The 21,595-nt window shown below is 37.5% G+C and overlaps 1 protein-coding gene across 1 annotated transcript; it reads left to right on the top strand.

The window, feature by feature from the left end:
- Nucleotides 1-15,661: 15,661 nt before the first annotated feature.
- LOC110935699 (delta-9 acyl-lipid desaturase 1) lies at nt 15,662-18,107 on the top strand. The gene is made up of 5 exons (XM_022178060.2): nt 15,662-16,063; nt 16,153-16,293; nt 17,262-17,402; nt 17,492-17,598; nt 17,698-18,107. Exons 1-5 carry the CDS (start codon nt 15,719-15,721, stop codon nt 17,909-17,911), a joined length of 948 nt encoding a protein of 315 aa, XP_022033752.1. The 5' UTR covers nt 15,662-15,718; the 3' UTR covers nt 17,912-18,107.
- The last annotated feature ends 3,488 nt before the right edge of the window (nt 18,108-21,595 follow it).

Here is a 21,595-nt window from a genome sequence, read left to right on the forward strand (position 1 = left end):
AACTTAGTGGCGTTTGAACTTAGTGCACATCGATTCGACCCACTCGCATAACTGGAAACTTACGGGGCCGAACCATAAACTTGACTAATATACACATATTAGATTAGTGGATGTTTAATACCTTCTTGTGAAAATAAAAATAAATTAATTAATTAATTAATAAAAGAAAAGAAAATATAACAATCAATATTGCAAATGGTTGACACAAGTTTGCCGCTTTTTTTTTCCTTTCTGTTGCCTAATTTCTTTTGGTCGACCCCAGCCCAACAAACATAAGAATTTAGCCCCAACAAACCCTCTTCGGCCCATTCCATCCAAACCGCCACAACCCTCTCTTTCAATATATATGTTGATGCATGCGATAGCAAACCCTAAACACCAGAAATCAACTGGCGACACTGTGACAACCCCTCTTCTTCGACGTGCAGTAGCAGCTCCCATCTTCATCGATTCTTCTCTCTCTCGCTATCTCACTTTATATCTTTTCAAGGTTAGTTATGTTTCGGTGTTTGTTTCGGTTCGACTTTAGCTTCGTTTGTTGCCTGTGATTGAATGATTTCATGAAACTATATGAGAATATATAGACTTGTTCGATGATCCGTGTAGGTATTGTACATGTTTGATGAAACTATAGGAAAGTACGGGCTGTGCGATGACATGTATATGAACAGTTTAGGCTCGATATTATACATGATGGTATGGACGATAAGTGTTAGCTTGCACGTGATATATATAATATAGGATGTCGGGGTTCGCTTTACTCGTACCGGACGATTTCGTGTCAAGGCAATGAACACCGTACATGAATCTTAGTAATATTTGTTTACGTAACTATGTATAGGTATGCGTGTACCCGAAAGAAAACATAAGGATTATGTACGGGAACGAGCTCCGGTTCGACTTTAGAATCATAATTATCATAAAGGGTATATATGTATAATCGGTAGAAAACACAAAGAAGACATAACTGTACTTGAGTATCATAATTTACCTTGCATGAATGGGAGTACTTGTATGTGTGACATCATTGGAGGAGATAATGTTTGGCTATGCATTTGTCTGTATATGCTTACTAGTGTGTGTAAATCAGTAGGCATACCCCTCTCGATACATCATCTTGTTCGATCAAGGCTATTGGTTAGTAAATCATATCTATGCTAACTGTTGATTATTAATTGATGTTCATGTGTATGTGTAATCTTGATTGACAAAGTGTTTGCATGTTTTCTAAATGTGGGAATCATACGGCCGAACATCAGTAGATACCTAACAAATATTATGATTGAATAATATGGGGTTCTTGGTCATTGTTTGTGATGTTTGTAGATTGTAAATAAGTGGGGTTGGGTAACCCGTGATCTTGGTTGTGTTATAATGAGTGATAATGGCTGGGATACTTAGCTAATATTATTAGAACAATTAATATTAGTGATTAAGAAGGGATAAGGTGAAATAGTAAAGACACGTAATTTGATGCTTGGATTTTATGATTGAAGAATGAGTGTGTTATAGTAATTGGTATGAAATTTTGATGTTTTGCTACTTGATAAATCTTGATATTAACGAGTATTAGGGTAGGTTATATTGGTTAAGGTTATAACATTTAGTATTCGATCTAGTTTTACTCAAGTGGTTGTAGGGATAAAAAGAATGATATGTTAAACAATGCTTGCTTTAATTCAATTAGATAGTTACTGTTGGTGATGTTAATGCTATTTGTTAGATTATAATATGGTGTGAACATAAATTATATGAATTAGTAATGTTGGGGTATTGATTTGGGCATTATAAATTAATCGGACCATCCTAGCAATTCACGCATAACTAAAACTGGATTGGTCCGACACCTAACTAGGCCGCACATGTAGAGAAAACCTTTAGGGACTATCAAGTAGGATGGGTATGATGTGTTGTGTATGACCAATCAGTTAGTAAAGGAATTGTATGGAATAAAATTATGACATGGCTAACTGTTATACCATGCATGAGGACGTGTATATATTTCATGAATGCAACTTGTGTAATGTTTGACGAAATACGTGGTTAGGTGTGAATACTAAACTGATTGTTACTGGTAAATTATGATAGGATGTATTTGACCGACTGTTAAACAAGTAATTGGTCTTACCGAGCAAATCAAGGTGAGTTCATTGCATTTTCTCAAGCATGCGTCCCGGTGGTTTGGGACAACTGGTAAACATTGGACGGGAAACATTGGGTAAACAACTTAATCGGTTTTGGTTATTGCCTGGAGGGCAATGGGGGTAATTAGTTGATAGCGCTATTAGGTACTAATTATCTGGGTTTCACTATGGTTGTTTAGAGGCACACTCCTCGGTTACGTAAGGGCGGTTCCCCTAGGGTAACTAACTGGACAACATAGTGGGTTGCTAAGAGGCACACTCCTCGGTTACGTAAGGGCGTAGTCCCTAGGGTAACTAACTTGAGCAACATCGTAACGCAACATTGAATCGCATTAACATACATCTGGTAACACAACACGTAAGCAACACTTTGAACTCACCAGCGTAGTCTGACACACTTGTTTGCATGCTTGTAGGTCGTTAACCTTGGAACATGGACTTGCTATCTGGGAGTGCTGGAGTGGTCATGGATCGAGACGCTTGGATTCACTTATAAACAATACATTGATTTGATTATTATTACGAAACGATTTCTAAACGATTACATGCTTCCGCTACACAACTTTTGAGAATTGATAACATGTTGACATTTTATATTAGTAATTAATGATATGACTTATCTAAATATTTATCATTGGTTCAATGTGATTGGTGGCTCGAACTCTGATGCGTAACACGCCTCGCGGGGTTTCCGCAGGTGGAAATTTGGGGGTGTTACAGTTGGTATCAGAGCCACTGGTTATAGTGAACTAGGTTTTAAAACGTTTTGTAAAACCAGACTATAACCGAACAACTTCGGAAATCGATCATGACACTCAGCTCCAGATTGCAAGGTTCGTCTCTCTCTCACTTTATACATTACTTGCTTAGCAGTCACACACCCACAACGTATATGAACTGAAACGTTTAACACCATAGTGACTTGATAGTGTGACACTACTCTTCGACTCATGTAAACCATAGAACTGTGATATCATCTATTGTGTTGTTTGAACGGGGGAAACTTCGAGCGTAAGTTAAGAGGCACTGAGATAAGCATGCAAATTGCCTTATTATTATGGGTGCACACTTAATAATAACGCGGGGTGCATGCAAGTCCCAGTAAGGCTTATCGAGCGTGAGAAGGGTTCTGCCTTACTATGTGTGAACTTGGTAGTACGTAAATATCAGTATGATACTTGACTCCTATCTCGTTTCGATTCCTAAATCGGTTTATTCCCAACTATAGAAACATGAGCGGACGAGGACACGGACGTGGTAACATCACCATGACTCAGGCTGAGTTGACTGACCTAATCAATACTCGCGTAGCTGAGGCTTTAGCAGCCTATCAAGCTGGTACGGAATGTACCAAGTCCTCTTAACTCTTAAACCACGTACACGTCTTTTCATTCCTATAATGTGTTTCCTCCCGTTATTTAGGTCAGCAAGCGCAACCACAACCTAATCAGCCTGCGTGCACATTCAAAATGTTTATGGACTGCAAGCCACAGACCTTCACCAGACTGAAGGGGCCGTGGGACTCCTAAGATGGTTCGAGAAAGCAGAGTCTGTGTTTGCTATCTGTAACTGTCCCGCTGGGGACAGGGTGAAATATGCTGCGGGTACCTTGGCGGATGGTGCCCTAACGTGGTGGAACGCCCAGGTACAGTTGTTGGGCATCGAGGCAGCGAATGCCACAACTTGGGAAGGTTTTAAAGAACTGATCAGGGAGGAGTACTGTCCTCGGGACGAGGTCCAGAAATTGGAAAACGAATACTATAACTTGAAGATGGTTGGATCTGAAGTCGAAGCGTATGTGAAGCGATCGTATGAACTGGCCGACATGTGCCCAAACTTATCCCGACCTATGTCCCGGAGGATTGAGTTATTCATCAAAGGGTTGCCTTCGCGTGTGAAGAGCTTGGTCACTGCAGCCCATCTCAATGATTTGACACAGATTGTTCGTTTGACTCATAAGATTGTGGACCAAGAGGTGGAAAGCGAATCGTTACCTCCGCGTATTTCGGCCGCTACTGCTGCTACACCCACTGCCACTGCGTCCACTAATGATAACAAGCGAAAGTGGAGTGATCATGACAAAGCATCTAGTACTGGCCAGACTCAGAAAAGGCCAGACAACAGCAGCCGCAACATCAGCCAGTCGTCTTCTGTCAATCCAGGCCAGGGAAGCGACCACAGTCAGGGTTCGTATGCAGGGAGGAAGCCACGATGCAACAGGTGTGGCTATCATCATTGGGGGTCGTGTGGTCGGACGTGTAACAAGTGTGGTAAGTCAGGCCATGAGGCCAGGGATTGTAGGGTCTCACAACCCAAACACCAGCAGCAACAGAACCAGCAAAACCAAGGACAACAGGGGCAACCACCTCAGCAGAACCAGGGATTTAGGAAGGGGTGCTATCAGTGTGGTGATGAGGGTCACTTTAAACGGGATTGCCCTCAGTTAAACCAGAACGCCAACAACAACAACCGCCAGAATAACGACAATGCTGGGAACAACAGCAATGGCAACGAAGCAAGAGGACGAGCTTTCGTGTTAGGACAAGGGGACGCGATGAACGATATTTGAACTTATAACTTATTTTGGGTTTTCATTATTATGTATTCGCTACTCAGACGAAGTTTGGTTTGAACATCAATCGTATTGGGTTTTATGAATTATTTTAACTACTATACTTTATGTTTGATATGATGGATGGTTTGATATTATTGAACGCACCTATCGTATTTATGAATCTCGTGAACAGGGTGTGTAAACCCTATCTTGACAAGTTCTTCATTGTCTTCATCGACGACATTCTGATCTACTCCAAGAGTCAGGAGGAGCATGAGCAGCATCTACGCCTTATTTTGGAGCTTCATCGAAAGAAACAGCCGTACGCCAAGTTTTCGAAATGTGACTTCTGGCTTCGTGAAGTCCACTTCTTAGGCCACGTAGTGAACAAGGATGGGATCCATGTCGACCCATCCAAGGTAGACTCGATCAGGAACTGGCCTGCACCACGTACGCCAACAGGAGATACACCCATTTCTTGGGTTACGGCAGTGGTGGCCCGATGAAACCTTGGTGATACCCTTACCGGAATTTGAAGTCATCGGATCAGTTGTATATATCAGGGAACCTATCGAAAACATGGGATAAGAAGTCAAGGTTCGCTAGCATGAGTCATACGACAATCGTGAGGGCTTGTTAAACTTCAATACGTGGATTGAAGTTCACATAGGAACGGTAGAATATGTTAAAACTTCAATGTTCTCAATTGTTCAAGGAATTGAACCAACTCTTGATATCACTGGTGAATTTCGGGACGAAATTTCCTTCAAGTTGGGGAGGATGTGACACCCCAGGAAAAACAGCAAACGATATAACTTACCTAGCTTTAACTTATCTAGCTTTCTCAGTGAGTGCGTACCAAATTTCGGGACGAAATTTCTTTCAACTTGGGGATGATGTGACAACCCGTAACTTTGAGGGAAAAACCTGTTCGTTTCATTTTTTTATAAATCCTACGTGTTGCTATTTGAAGAAATAATTACATTTTATTTGTATCACGTTGAACCGACCTGAAGCGTTTGAACTTAGTGGCGTTTGAACTTAGTGCACATCGATTCGACCCACTCGCATAACTGGAAACTTACGGGGCCGAACCATAAACTTGACTAATATACACATATTAGATTAGTGGATGTTTAATACCTTCTTGTGAAAATAAAAATAAATTAATTAATTAATTAATAAAAGAAAAGAAAATATAACAATCAATATTGCAAATGGTTGACACAAGTTTGCCGCTTTTTTTTTCCTTTCTGTTGCCTAATTTCTTTTGGTCGACCCCAGCCCAACAAACATAAGAATTTAGCCCCAACAAACCCTCTTCGGCCCATTCCATCCAAACCGCCACAACCCTCTCTTTCAATATATATGTTGATGCATGCGATAGCAAACCCTAAACACCAGAAATCAACTGGCGACACTGTGACAACCCCTCTTCTTCGACGTGCAGTAGCAGCTCCCATCTTCATCGATTCTTCTCTCTCTCGCTATCTCACTTTATATCTTTTCAAGGTTAGTTATGTTTCGGTGTTTGTTTCGGTTCGACTTTAGCTTCGTTTGTTGCCTGTGATTGAATGATTTCATGAAACTATATGAGAATATATAGACTTGTTCGATGATCCGTGTAGGTATTGTACATGTTTGATGAAACTATAGGAAAGTACGGGCTGTGCGATGACATGTATATGAACAGTTTAGGCTCGATATTATACATGATGGTATGGACGATAAGTGTTAGCTTGCACGTGATATATATAATATAGGATGCCGGGGTTCGCTTTACTCGTACCGGACGATTTCGTGTCAAGGCAATGAACACCGTACATGAATCTTAGTAATATTTGTTTACGTAACTATGTATAGGTATGCGTGTACCCGAAAGAAAACATAAGGATTATGTACGGGAACGAGCTCCGGTTCGACTTCAGAATCATAATTATCATAAAGGGTATATATGTATAATCGGTAGAAAACACAAAGAAGACATAACTGTACTTGAGTATCATAATTTACCTTGCATGAATGGGAGTACTTGTATGTGTGACATCATTGGAGGAGATAATGTTTGGCTATGCATTAGTCTGTATATGCTTACTAGTGTGTGTAAATCAGTAGGCATACCCCTCTCGATACATCATCTTGTTCGATCAAGGCTATTGGTTAGTAAATCATATCTATGCTAACTGTTGATTATTAATTGATGTTCATGTGTATGTGTAATCTTGATTGACAAAGTGTTTGCATGTTTTCTAAATGTGGGAATCATACGGCCGAACATCAGTAGATACCTAACAAATATTATGATTGAATAATATGGGGTTCTTGGTCATTGTTTGTGATGTTTGTAGATTGTAAATAAGTGGGGTTGGGTAACCCGTGATCTTGGTTGTGTTATAATGAGTGATAATGGCTGGGATACTTAGCTAATATTATTAGAACAATTAATATTAGTGATTAAGAAGGGATAAGGTGAAATAGTAAAGACACGTAATTTGATGCTTGGATTTTATGATTGAAGAATGAGTGTGTTATAGTAATTGGTATGAAATTTTGATGTTTTGCTACTTGATAAATCTTGATATTAACGAGTATTAGGGTAGGTTATATTGGTTAAGGTTATAACATTTAGTATTCGATCTAGTTTTACTCAAGTGGTTGTAGGGATAAAAAGAATGATATGTTAAACAATGCTTGCTTTAATTCAATTAGATAGTTACTGTTGGTGATGTTAATGCTATTTGTTAGATTATAATATGGTGTGAACATAAATTATATGAATTAGTAATGTTGGGGTATTGATTTGGGCATTATAAATTAATCGGACCATCCTAGCAATTCACGCATAACTAAAACTGGATTGGTCCGACACCTAACTAGGCCGCACATGTAGAGAAAACCTTTAGGGACTATCAAGTAGGATGGGTATGATGTGTTGTGTATGACCAATCAGTTAGTAAAGGAATTGTATGGAATAAAATTATGACATGGCTAACTGTTATACCATGCATGAGGACGTGTATATATTTCATGAATGCAACTTGTGTAATGTTTGACGAAATACGTGGTTAGGTGTGAATACTAAACTGATTGTTACTGGTAAATTATGATAGGATGTATTTGACCGACTGTTAAACAAGTAATTGGTCTTACCGAGCAAATCAAGGTGAGTTCATTGCATTTTCTCAAGCATGCGTCCCGGTGGTTTGGGACAACTGGTAAACATTGGACGGGAAACATTGGGTAAACAACTTAATCGGTTTTGGTTATTGCCTGGAGGGCAATGGGGGTAATTAGTTGATAGCGCTATTAGGTACTAATTATCTGGGTTTCACTATGGTTGTTTAGAGGCACACTCCTCGGTTACGTAAGGGCGGTTCCCCTAGGGTAACTAACTGGACAACATAGTGGGTTGCTAAGAGGCACACTCCTCGGTTACGTAAGGGCGTAGTCCCTAGGGTAACTAACTTGAGCAACATCGTAACGCAACATTGAATCGCATTAACATACATCTGGTAACACAACACGTAAGCAACACTTTGAACTCACCAGCGTAGTCTGACACACTTGTTTGCATGCTTGTAGGTCGTTAACCTTGGAACATGGACTTGCTATCTGGGAGTGCTGGAGTGGTCATGGATCGAGACGCTTGGATTCACTTATAAACAATACATTGATTTGATTATTATTACGAAACGATTTCTAAACGATTACATGCTTCCGCTACACAACTTTTGAGAATTGATAACATGTTGACATTTTATATTAGTAATTAATGATATGACTTATCTAAATATTTATCATTGGTTCAATGTGATTGGTGGCTCGAACTCTGATGCGTAACACGCCTCGCGGGGTTTCCGCAGGTGGAAATTTGGGGGTGTTACAGATTCATTGCCTAATTTTACATCAAACTTCTTAACAACCCACATTTGGTTGTCTTTGGCTTTCTTTTTGTAAAAATTTTTCTTTGAACATTCACCAACTTCATAAGTTGAATTTTCAAAAATTTTGAATTTTTCAGTTGGTGGTTCAACTTTCTCAACAACTTTTTTTTAAGTTTCTTAGATTTCCTGTTTTGATTTTGTTGCTTGAGAACAGTTCCATGCAATGTTACCAACTTCATTGCATTTATAACAAGTTCTAGTCTCGTTTCTATGAAAAACTCCAGTTCCCACTCTCTTTTGCTTCTTGGCAAGGGATTCCTGATTCGATTGCTTCCAGAATGAGCTTTTTGCTTCTTCTTCACTGTTTGTTCCTGAAACAAATTTTGTTTTTGGTTTATAAATTTTCTCATTTTTATAATTTTCAGGTGGAATAAAACCAAGACCTTTCTTTTTGAAATTAGCGTTATGGTTTGGTTTCTTTTGAAAACCAGAACCAGAACCGTAACCTTTTTTCTTGTTAAGCCGTTGTTGGACTCTTGAAGTGTACTTTTTAGGTTTTCCAGTAAGATTTACATCTTTTATTTCAGAAATATTGATTTCTGTTAATTTGAAAACCTTTTTGATCTTTTCAACTTTAACACTTCTTATTGGAAATTCTTTATCAGAATATAATTTGTCAGAATCATTTAAAGTATAAGCAACTTCAAATGTTTCCTCATTCAAATTATATTTTGATAACAAAAATTCTTTACTATAAACCCGGTTAAACGACGACTTTGGACTGTCAACGGATGATGATTCTGGACTTCCGACTCAGACTTTGACTCCGATTCCTCATCTGTATCCAACACCTGATCGACCACCTTTTTAATTAACTCAGACTCATGATCATTGTCAGACGATGTGAACGTGATGTCAATGTTTTCTGGTAATTCATCAATTGTATCGGATTTTAATTTATATTGACAGCCTTTTTGACTTGCTCCTCGTTCGGTTTTCTAGGAGAATACCCTTCCCAAATCGGTGGTGGACACTTGTTATAACTAACACTCTGTTTCTTACAAGTATCCTTCTTCTTTGGCTTCTCTTCATCTTAAAATGCTTCAAAACCTGCAACAGTTGGATAAATTCGGTCAATAAGATAGTCAGAACTAGAATAACTCTGAAATAATCGTCTGATTCTCTCATTTTCTATCTTTTCTGTCTCCAACTCTTGCTTTAGCTTCGCACATTCCTCAATGTAATGATTTATAGCTTTTTGCTTCGACATCATCACATCATTCATCATGGTCAATGCATCTTCTCGTTCAGAATTTGTCTTTTGAAGACCAGTTACCGTTCTGTTCAATACATCGTACGATTCTTTCACATAATTGAGATTAAACAGTAATTGTTCTTTCATATTCTCAAACTCAGTCAACTTTTCATCTTTTGCGGGACATTCCTTGCAAGATTCTAAACACTTTAAGCAATGCTTGATGACTTCCACAATCTTTTCTACTTCAATGATCTTCTCAGCTTCATCAACTTTTTTAGATTCAGTCACTTTCTCAGCTTCAACAATCTTCTCAGCAACAATTTTAACCTCTTCATTTTGACCAGTCTCATCTTTTTGAGCAACATTTTCAGACTTCATTTTCTTTTATTCTTTTGCTGCTTGTCTATCCTTCAGCTTCTCCAAGCGATCTGCAAAATAAAATTGAAAACTTTCAGGAGATAGATGAGTTTTTGCAACATTAATATGTCTTTCTTCCTCATCATCACCACTGTCATCAGTTGGTGATTGATCAAAATCTATTGTCTTCTTAGAACTATCATCTGAAGAACCAGAATCAGATGGTGTTTGATCAAAAGCAGTTGCTCTTTCTGAACTTTCATCTGAACTTTGTGAACTTTCATCAGATGAAAAAGCTCTTCTTCTTGATTCTTCACATTAACACCAATCACTTTCATCCACTCTGTAAACAAATCAGGTTCTTTTACAATTTTAGCAATGAAAGCTTTAAACTCCCCATTCTTATCCACAAACATATCCCAGCTAAATCCTTCTGGTAATTGTTCATCTTCTTGATTGATTAAACATGCTTTGTTGTCAGATGAAATGTATTTATCCCAGCTGAAATTTTCTTGATTCACCAAACATGCTCTCTTTGAAGAATCCTCTATTACATTTCTACCATGAGCCACTTGTGGTTCTTGTTGTTGTTGACCAACTTGTTGATATATGGCTTTCCGATAGTAATCATCTTTTCCGAATGGATTCTTTGCTTCATTTGCTTCTCTATTTTTGCATTCTCTCTTGAAATGACCTTTCTCCCTGCATCGAAAACAAGTCACTTTAGATTTATCAAAACCCAAAGTAGAAACATGTGCATCCAAGAAATCATTTCTTCCTGTTATCATTTTGAACTTTTCAGATCTCCTCAAGACACTAGCTAGACACCATTTGATGTCCATGAGTTCCATCTCTTCAGCGTCTATCTGATCGTAATCCTCTTTTGTTAGCATAGGATTCCCGGTCCTCCTTGCAACCAAACCTTCATAGGATTGTAGCACTGTCGCAAGCAATGACATGTGATCTTTGGCAACTTCTTCACAGAAACTTTGACCATCTGGAAGATTCAATGCAATGTTGCACTGTATCACACAACCATTTCCACTTTTTGAACTTTGAGAATGGAAACTTGAATTTGAACTTTTTGGATTAACACTCGGATATGAAGAAAAACCACTGCTGTTATTTCAACTTTGATCAACATTTCCAGATGAGTTTCCAGCATTAAAAGCAGTTTGGATTTTTGGACTCATTTCAGCCTCTTGAACATTGCCTTTGTAATACATTTTCACATCTTGTTGACCACTCGGATTATTCATCCTCGCAATCTTTTGTTGTTCAAGATCCTAACCCTCAATCTTCTTGATGAACTGAGAAATCGTCAAACCATAATATTCTCTGGTGTTCTTTAAGATCATCAAATATGTACCCCACTCTTTCTGAGGTAAAGCGTCAGCTAACTTGTCAACCCGTTCCTCTCGATCTTTGGTTATGCTTAACATTGACATAGATCGCACTAAGTGGCAATATCTTTCAATTAATTTCTTTGCATCTTCCCCGGGCAAACTGGTGAAAAGATCAAATTCTTTCTTAAGCAGCGCCTTTTTACTCTTAATCATCTTCTCACTTCCCTCAAACTTGATTTTAAGAGCATCCCAGGTTGATTTTGAAGTCTTGTCATGTTGAAGCAACACAAAGATGTCTTCTTTAATGGCTTGCTGAAGTAAACTAATCATCGTCTTTTCAGCTTTGTACATGGCTCGTTCTTTGTCATTGAATTCAGAGATCGATTTTTCAACTTGCAGGTCAGTACGTGGTAGAACATACTTCTTCAAAATACACTCCCAAGATCTCAAATGATTAGCTTGAACCCAGTTTTCAAACCGATCTTTCCATTCGTAATACTCCTCAATGCTCATTAGCTTTGGGGGTTTTTGCATTGTTCCAGTCTCATTCTCCAAATTCATGTTTTGAGCAATAGAAACCGGAGTAGTCGGGGATGTGGCAAAAGCGTTGTAAAATTCTTCACTCATGATTCGGTAACACGTTTATCAAGACAAAATTTTCAAGCGAAAATATCTTCAAACGAGATTACCTGCACAACAAACTTCAAACGAGATTAAGTTTTCAAACGAAATTATGATTTTCAAACGAAAATAACTAATTTCGTTTGAACTGAACAACACGATCTAATTTCGCACGGAATTAAACACTGATTTCAAACGAGATTAAGTTTTGAAACGGAATTATAATTTCGTTTGAACTGATTCAAACGGAATTACTAATAAACGGAATTAGTTATGATTTCAAACGGAATTATATTTAAATAGCAATTCCGTGCGGAATTATGATGAACTTTCAAACGGAATTAATGATGATGTCAGCATTTTTTAAATGGAATTACTTGTTTTAGCAGATTTAGATTGAATTAAGGTCCAATTTTCTCAAGGTTTGTTAAAACATAATTCCGATCATGATATGTGAAATTCAGAACTTTTTAACCGTGAAATCTTGTTCTGTTGAGAAAAGAAGATGTAAAAGAAAGAAAAATAGGTGAAATCCAGCTGAAAATGACAGAACTCCTCATCCTGTGCTGTGATACCACTTGTAGGATCGTTGTCGGACCTGAATGAGTCGATCAGAGGCGTTCTATACACTATGAAAGGCGGAAACAGACATAATGCATGAATTTCAGCAAGATATCACTTTAATCTGTCTTGTATATTGATTCTGATAACAATTACAGCATGTAGACACTTCGACAGCGCTCCGCCGTCGGTAACACTCTTGTCTAATTCCGTTCCAACTGACACGGAATCAAATCTATATATAGGCGGACTAATTCCGCATGAAACTCACTCACACGAAATTACACTGAAGCGATATTACATGTTCACAATGATTACCTTGTAATTCCGTGCGGAATTACACAAACACACTTCATGCGGAATTATACAGTTCATGCGAAATTAACTTCATTCTTGATTTCTCGATCTTCATGCCTCAAGCAATACAAGACTCGAACGAAGATGAAGTCAAGAGACAACTGCACTAACAAATATATATTATGAGCGAGTTTTAACCCGTTTCATTTCAAGCTACTTTTTATTTTAGTTTATGACTTTGACCCGTCAGAGATAACATATAACCTGAATCGACTCATTCATGGTATTATACTCAAGTTTTCTTTAGGTTGAATGTCTTTCTAACTTTTATGAAGTTTATAAATGACTCGAGCTCGCTAGAAAATTTTAATTTACTGGTCTTAGAGAGGTAAGATTACTATATTACTAATCATGGTTTGATCGAGTAAGGTTAGGGTATTATTAGTAAATTAAACTCTTGCATCCTCCACAATCTTTTCTTGCGACTATGGAGGAGTATATAAGCGAAGCAGCAAGGATGATATCCGTCACAACAGACACTTTGGTGCTTGTGAAATTTTTGCAATTTCAATTTAAATTTTAAATTTTATTAAAATTTTTGCAATTTCAAGAATATGCTAAAAGGCTTCGGGTATACGGTGTGGTACGGGAAAGGAGTTCGGCAAGGGGTTTGCCGCGCGGCAACACCGCTGCCGACCCCCTTTGCCGATCGGTTTCAATGTTGCTCGGGGTTCAAACGCCGTTGCGGTGAAGGGAGGGTATGAGAGAGAGAGAGGGTAGTGTGGGGTGGGGTCCATTCCAATCTCAACCAGTCACACTTTTTTCCTTTTTTTAAAAAGTTTACCACTTCACCAAGTGTCTAACCATTGCCAACAGTTTTCAGCATAGTTTAAACACTTTACTGATTGACATGACGCACTCTGATTGGTTGATTTATTAGTTTGCCAAGAATTAACCACTCCTTATACCCTTATGCTGACCAAAAAACCAAAAGAAAAAGACAGCAATGAGCCTATTGAAGATGCATATTCACCTGTTGAAGCAAAACCTGTTCCCATGGATAGTTTTGTTGTGTCAAATGACGATCCTACCCCAGACTCTTCACCTTCTATTAACAGCCAGGAACCCCTCCCCTAATGATTTACTGGTAATGTGTCAAAATCTGATTTGTTAATCCCACCTATCTAAATTTGTTTATTAATATGGCGATATGTAACAATAAATTTGGTCCAAGAAGAACTACTGTGAGGAATTTATTAGTACCCTTAAATCCTGAACATGGTTAACTTTCAATGCACCCAATGCACTATTGAGGAAAGCAATGCGTTGGCTCTTGCCATACTTCCAACTGCTAAGGGGTCTTAAGATAATGTAACCGGTTCAACTGTTTGAATCAGTAGAACCGGATTACCGCCGGTATATAAGACATACCGTATTCTGGTTTTACCGACCTTTATCGTACCGGACTCATGTCACATATCCGGTATAACCGGCCGATTCATACCGGTATTTAAAACATTGATTTGTCCCGAGTGCGCTCTGAAGCTCAAGTCAATATCTTGTATTCCAATGATAATTATAAAATTTAACTTTTAGAGATGGAGCACAGGTGTATATTGTAATAAAGGAGAGATGAAGAAGGAGCCTCAAGTTTGAGGAGAGATTAACATGATTGTTTGAGGAATAGAAACTTCCCTTTTATAGAGGGGACTTTTGGGCCTCAACCCTGATGGGTTGGCCTAAGAGTGAGTTTAGTAGAATCAGGCACACATGGACCTACCGAGCATGTGGGGAAATCTAAATGGGTTCAGGCCTACTGGCCTAGTCATCATTTCAGAGGAATGAGCCCAGACAAAAAGCCCAAATGAGGACCCTCGTCGACACACCTTATAAAACCTCACAATAAGAAAACCTACTCAAATCTCACAATAACAAAAACTATTACTATGGTATAAAGACAGTGAGATTAGTGTAAACCTTACCTCTTATCTCACTGAATATAAAAAGGTTACTCGGAGTCTTGGAACCCACTCTAAACAAACCCTATTTTATATGTAAAATGTAGTAAATCTAGGTAAAATAAAACGTGACCAAGGAATAACTAATCTTTTGGCATTTAATAGCATAAGCATAAACTATGAAAAATTACGTTCCATTCATTTGAGACCAAAAATTTATATTTTTTAACACAATAGAGCAAATAGTTTCTTCCATGGATTAATAATCTAAAAGTAACTTAAGTGTATGTGATATGTGCGTGGTTTTATAGCCTAATGACATCTTCAGGGTGGGATAAGGCTTTGTGACCAATAGATCCTAGGTTCGATTCCCACAAGGAGGTTTTCTCATATTTTTTGGGTTTACTCCTGAATTGGTGTATAAGCATTATGCCTAGTGGAAATGGATATGATCGGGTGGTTCCGCTGGTGGCACGATAATACTCTAGTAGTCCGTCAGTGATCCAAATTTGTCGTTAAAAAATGCATGTGATATAAATGTGTCATCAAAATATATCTTTTGAACACTCATAATTAATTATAGGTCGAAAGCATATCTATATGCCATCTCCTGTTGTAAGATTTCATTACATGCATCTCAACAACCCTCACCAAACCTCATAAACCCTACCTCCTTATAAATATACACGCTTGAAAGTTGAAACACATCACAAAACACATTGTCTTCACCATTCAAATATGACAAACTTGATAACAGTTTCCAATGGTGTAAAAGAGTCCGAATATAGCAAAATATTGTTCTCCGATGTGTTAGTTACAAAGAAGAGAAACCTCTTCATGGGTCGTAAATGGAGGACTCACGATATCAGAATGGTTCTATGGTTCTTGTTCATTCATTTGCTTGCACTTTTGGCCCCCTTTACGTTTACTTGGGGCGCATTCTGGGCTGCAACGTTCACTTACACGTTGTTTGGATCATGCGGTCTAAGTGTGTCGTATCATCGTAACCTAGCACACCGTAGTTTCAAGCTGCCCAAGTGGCTTGAGTACACCTTTGCTTATATTGGACTCCTATCTATACAGGTTTGTTTTATTTCTAATGTTACTACAATATTATTATCTTTTAGTGACTTATTCAAACTGATTACATTGATTTAAATTTGTGTTTATAGAGGGACCCTATATTTTGGGTGAGCATGCATAGATACCACCATCAATATGTTGATTCAGAGAAAGATCCACACTCTCCAATCTTTGGGTTTTGGTTTAGTCATATGAGTTGGCTCTTTGACAATGGTTACATTTTTGAAAAGGTAGTTTGTATGTAGCGTGTTAACTTTTTACACGACACAAAACTAACAATAAAATAATGACTTTTGCTTTAGCTTAAACCAGGGCCGGCCCGTAGGGGTGCGGGGTGGGCGACGGCACAAGGCCCAACCCATCCGAAGGCCCAAATCTTTTTAATTTTGTATAGAATTTACGTTGTATAAGATAGAATATATATGCACTGAATCGAGAAATAACGTAAGTGAACCCTTATACTAGTGGTTACTGTCTTGCTTAAATAACAAGGAGACGTGGGTTCTAATCTAGGAGTCTCCAAATTCTTTATTTAAGCTTAATTTTTGGTTTTTTTTTTTTTTTTTTTTGTTGTTAGTGATATTTAATTCTTAATTTTGTCAACTGTAAATTTTCTTTTAATTAATAAATTACTTCCTAAACTTAATAAAAATAATTATTTAAATTACATCAACATAAATTTTAGTGATTGATGAGTTTATATTAAATGGAGATTTTCGAATAGGGCCCAATTTTTTAATCTCGCACAAGACCAAAAAAATTTGTGATTTTCAGAGACGACCCTGACTTAAATGGACCCTGACACAGGTTGACCCACAAACATGTTTTGTTATACGGGTGATCACGGGTCAACAAATTGTTGTGTGGGTTGATCTTTTTATGTTATATATTACAATATAATGAATGTTTGTCTTTTTTACTCTTTAACTTCTTAGAGGCATTTGTGTTTTAGTGTAGAATTATAACTTTAGAATAGTAACATATGAAAAATAAACTTATAAATTTTTTGGGTTAGACGAGTTTTTACCGTGTCTACACATGAATAGGTCATGTCATGCATATTTTTAGGTATGTATATCTTATTTTTGTGTTTATCTCCGGTTCGACCCATTTAAGTACGTCTCAATTTATATGTTCGTGTCAAATAAAGTTTCTCTTGGGTAACAATATTGATTAAGTGGGTGATATATATGTGTAGTATCAAGAACGAAATAATGTTGAGGATTTAAAAAACCAAGCATTCTATAGATTCCTTAAAAGAACATACGCATTGCATACAATTGCATTTGCTGCTCTCCTATATGTTGTTGGTGGATTCTCCTATATTGTTTGGGTTTTGGTAAGACTTTATCTAAATATTTTTTGAACTTTTGTGTAGCCAATGCAAATACAAGTAATTGACTTATCAAACTATATCTTCTTACCTAGGGAGTGGCAGGCACTTTAGGATATCACGGGACTTTTCTAGTTAACTCAGTTTGTCATATATGGGGATCCCATGTTTGGAACACCGGTGATCTCTCCAAAAATAATTGGTAAAACACAAAAAAAGTTACAAATATTACGAGTTTTATATATAGTTTATTCTAATATATTTAGTATCTATTACGTTAATGTGTTATGTATATATACAGGTGGGTAGCACTACTTAGTTTTGGAGAAGGGTGGCATAATAATCATCATGCATTTGAATATTCAGCTCGACATGGGTTAGAATGGTGGCAAATTGATGTAGGTTGGTATATAATAAGGTTTCTTGAAGTAGTTGGGTTAGCGACCAATGTCAAGTTACCTAGCAAGGATCACAAACTTAAGATGTCATTTGCTTCTCTTAACAAGTTTGAGTGATAAACGCCTTCCATGCCATGCATCTTCAAACCAGAAAAATAAATCGCATCTATGGAAATTAATGTGTGAGATACTTATATTTGTTTATTATGTATATCGAGATTGAATAATGACGATTACTGTATTTTTAGTTTATTGTGGTAAAAACATGAACTTTTAATTATTGCTTATAAATGTATGAAGTGATATTTGTTTGTAAGTGGCTACTTGTTTTGTTATCTACTTTTTAGTTAATTTGTGTATCAATACTCTCGCCTAGTCACCTTGATTCTTGTGTGTATCAATACTCTCACCTAGTCAGCTTGATTCTTCATGCATTATGTGGTGGTGTTGGTGTTGATAGGTAAAAGACAAAAGTGTACATGCACTAATTAGTCTTTGTCCCGATTGCTGAGTGTTATGTGCCTTATGTCCAAGGCTTGATGCAAAACTACTATGGAGCCAGAGGTCTCATTGGAAGCAGCCTGTCTATTCATACGGATAAAGGTAAGGCTATTTACATCTTACCCTCCTCAGACCCTATCTTTGTTTTGCTATTGATGAGATTTACTGAGTATGATGATAATGAGTCTTAAATGTGATAGGTTTTCATATATGAGTATTGTAAGTTAGCGAGCCAACGTTGCCTCCTTTGTAAACCAAAGTAGCTCGGCTCTATTGATTTACAAATCGAACTGGTTTCAAATGAGATTTTTTCGAACCTTTTTGAACGAGTTTCGAGGCTTAGGTTATTTAAACAAACCTATTTATGAAGTTGAATTATATACTAATATAGATATAGATATGATGTTGATGGGCATGTTTTACATTATGGGTTAATTAGGTTATTTAACCAAACCTATTTATGAAGTTGAATTATATACTAATATAGATATAGATATGATGTTGATGGGCATGTTTTACATTATGGGTTAAAACTACTTTGTTAAGGTTTACAGAATGTAAACATATACATGGCCTGGTTAGAATAATAATAACTAGATTATTGATGGAGAAGTAATTAAGCGAAGAACTTCCAAGGATTTTGGATTTTTAGTGAACATACCGTATACATCCGTTCCTTTTGATATACTATACTTCATCTACAATACAACATTTATGTGAGCATGAGAATATGCCAACAAAGTTGGATTGTATGGTACAACGTAACAGTTATCTAATAAAATGCCATTCTTTATAACAAACTGGGCACATATACGTCGTCAGTCTTTAACGTGCAGCAGGGCTGGCCATGAGAATTCATGTACCTTGTTCGCTTAACGAAGTTTGGGATTCATTACGACACATCATCAACACGTAGGCACCATATAGGACAAGGGGATCCATTGTCTTATACGAATAAAGCCCACGGTATGGGTTAAAGCCCCCCCAATAGCACCCTCCCCCCTATTTTTTTTTGGTTTTAAGGTTCCATTCGTTATTGCTCGCTATTGTAATCGTTGGGCAACGATAACGCCCAAGGTATGGAAGGGGGCGCTATTGATGATTTTTTGCTGAGGTGGAAGGGGGTTGGCGCCTCGTACCGTGCAGCCTTATTGTTATTTTATATTATTGTTTAATTTAATTTTATTTAATAACTTACGTTTTTAAATTAAAAGAAAAACTGAATACACAGTTATGTTTTATTTTAATTTTTTTCTATTCTGGTGTGAACTTTTTTCCTCGACTTTTGATCGATATAAAACACATGTACGTATTAGAGCATAAGACTTTAATTTTTAGGTATTCTCTTTCGGAAACTATTATGAGTGTCTGACCGCAATGAACCAATCCCGATCAAGTTCCCATCTCTAGCAGCATTGAAGAATCCCACTAATTAGCTTCAAAATAACTTAATTTATTATTTTGAGTTACATGTCATTTTAGTCCCTGTGGTTTGGGTTATTTTGTCAGTTTAGTCCAAAGGTTTCATTTTTCGCATGTGGGTCCAAAAAGGTTTCACTGTTGCCATTTTAATCCACTGAGTTAAGTTCATCCATTTTTTCTGTTAACGAGAAGGGCAATTCGGTCATTTTATATGGCCGAATTACTCTTTTGGTTAACAGAATTACATATAAAATGATCGAATTGCCCTTTTGGTTAACAGAATTACATATAAAATGATCGAATTGCCTTCTCGTTAATAGAAAAAAGTTGATAAAGTTAACCCATTTGACTAAAATGTCAACGGTGAAACCTTTTTTAACCCACAGACGAAAAATGAATTTTTTTGAACTAAGCTAACAAAATAACACAAATCAGATGGACTAAAATGATTTTTATCTCTATTATTTTAAGAGTTAAATGCTTGGTTGGTCCCTGTGGTTTTCAAAAATTGCAGACTTGGTTCTAGTGGTTTACTAATTACACGCATGGTCCCAAAACTTGTCAAAAATGAACTCGGTTGGTCCCCAACTCTAACATCAGTTAAATTTCTCAGTTAAGTTCATGTTAAATGACCAAAATACCCTTACTGATTAACTCTCTTCTTCACTGTGAGACCGAGTTCATTTGTTTTTAAAACCCACCACAGCATGCATCATCTTCATCACCTGTATCATCTTCCAAACCACCACCACCATCAATCCCCACCACCACCATAAAAAACAGATAACAGAATTTGCGTGAGATATCATCCCCACCATAAACCACCGATCTCCACTGCTTCCCTTAACGATAGACAACAACCTTCAAAACCACCCCCAATCTTTGGCACCCACAACTGCATCCCATCCTGAATCCCTTTCAAATCACTAATAAAACATCCAATCTGCAACAACCTTGAACTCTGGGGTAGTGGCGGTGGAGATTATCAAGCGTAGAAACGATACTGATTTATCAGTCCTAGGGTCCTTTAGAGAAAGAAGATGAACAGCTTGAGGCCCAATATTAGCATCAATCAATTAACGTTGATGGTGTAAGCACCTGAACCAATTTTGTTTGAATTAAGGGTTTGCAATTGGAATTCCTATTGTGGAAATACAGGGATTGCAATTGTGGTTGCCCAGGTGATGCCTGATAGATGATGGGGTGGGTCTCACAGTGAAGAAGAGAGTTAATAAGCAAGGGTATTTTGGTCATTTAACATGAACTTAACTGAGAAATTTAGCTAATGTTAGGGCTGGGGACCAACCGAGTTCATTTTTGACAAGTTTTAGGACCACGCGTGTAATTAGCAATGTTTTGAAAACCGGATCGGAACGGCCGGTTGGACCGGGAACCGGAGGTCTGACCGGTCCGGTTCAGTATATTGGACCGGATTTACGTCGAACCGGGGTTGAACCGGTGAACCGGCGGTCGGACCGGAAAACCGGCCGGTTGAACCGGGTTATTAAGGGATTGAACCGGATTTCAGAATTTTTTTCCAAATTTCACCCTATTAATTTTAAGACACCTGCCGGTTCTTACATCCGGTCGAACCGATCGGACCAGTGGACCAGTGACCAAACCTGTTCGACGTCCGGTCCGGTTCTGAAAACATTGGTAATTAGTAAACCACTAGAATCAAGTCTGTAATTTTTTAAAACCACGGACCAACCAAGCATTTAACTCTTATTTAAACTTAAAAAAAAAAAAAAAAAAAAAAAAAAAAAAAAAAACACCCTCTTATAATCCTGCTTCCACAGAATCTGCAATGTAATCCTCATATCTCAAAATCCAAAAAAAAGAAAAAACGATGCATAAGCAGCTTCATAAGGTTAAAAA

This window comes from Helianthus annuus, chromosome 4, assembly GCF_002127325.2.
Source record: "Helianthus annuus cultivar XRQ/B chromosome 4, HanXRQr2.0-SUNRISE, whole genome shotgun sequence".
NCBI classification, from domain to species: Eukaryota; Viridiplantae; Streptophyta; class Magnoliopsida; order Asterales; family Asteraceae; genus Helianthus; species Helianthus annuus.

Bases quoted from the DNA above. Each gene is read 5' to 3' on its own strand.
- LOC110935699 (XM_022178060.2), top strand. From the start codon at position 15,719: ATGACAAACTTGATAACAGTTTCCAATGGTGTAAAAGAGTCCGAATAT. The intron at 16,064-16,152 runs GTTTGTTTTATT...TTGTGTTTATAG, and splicing joins TTGGACTCCTATCTATACAG to AGGGACCCTATATTTTGGGT. The intron at 17,599-17,697 runs GTAAAACACAAA...GTATATATACAG, and splicing joins GATCTCTCCAAAAATAATTG to GTGGGTAGCACTACTTAGTT.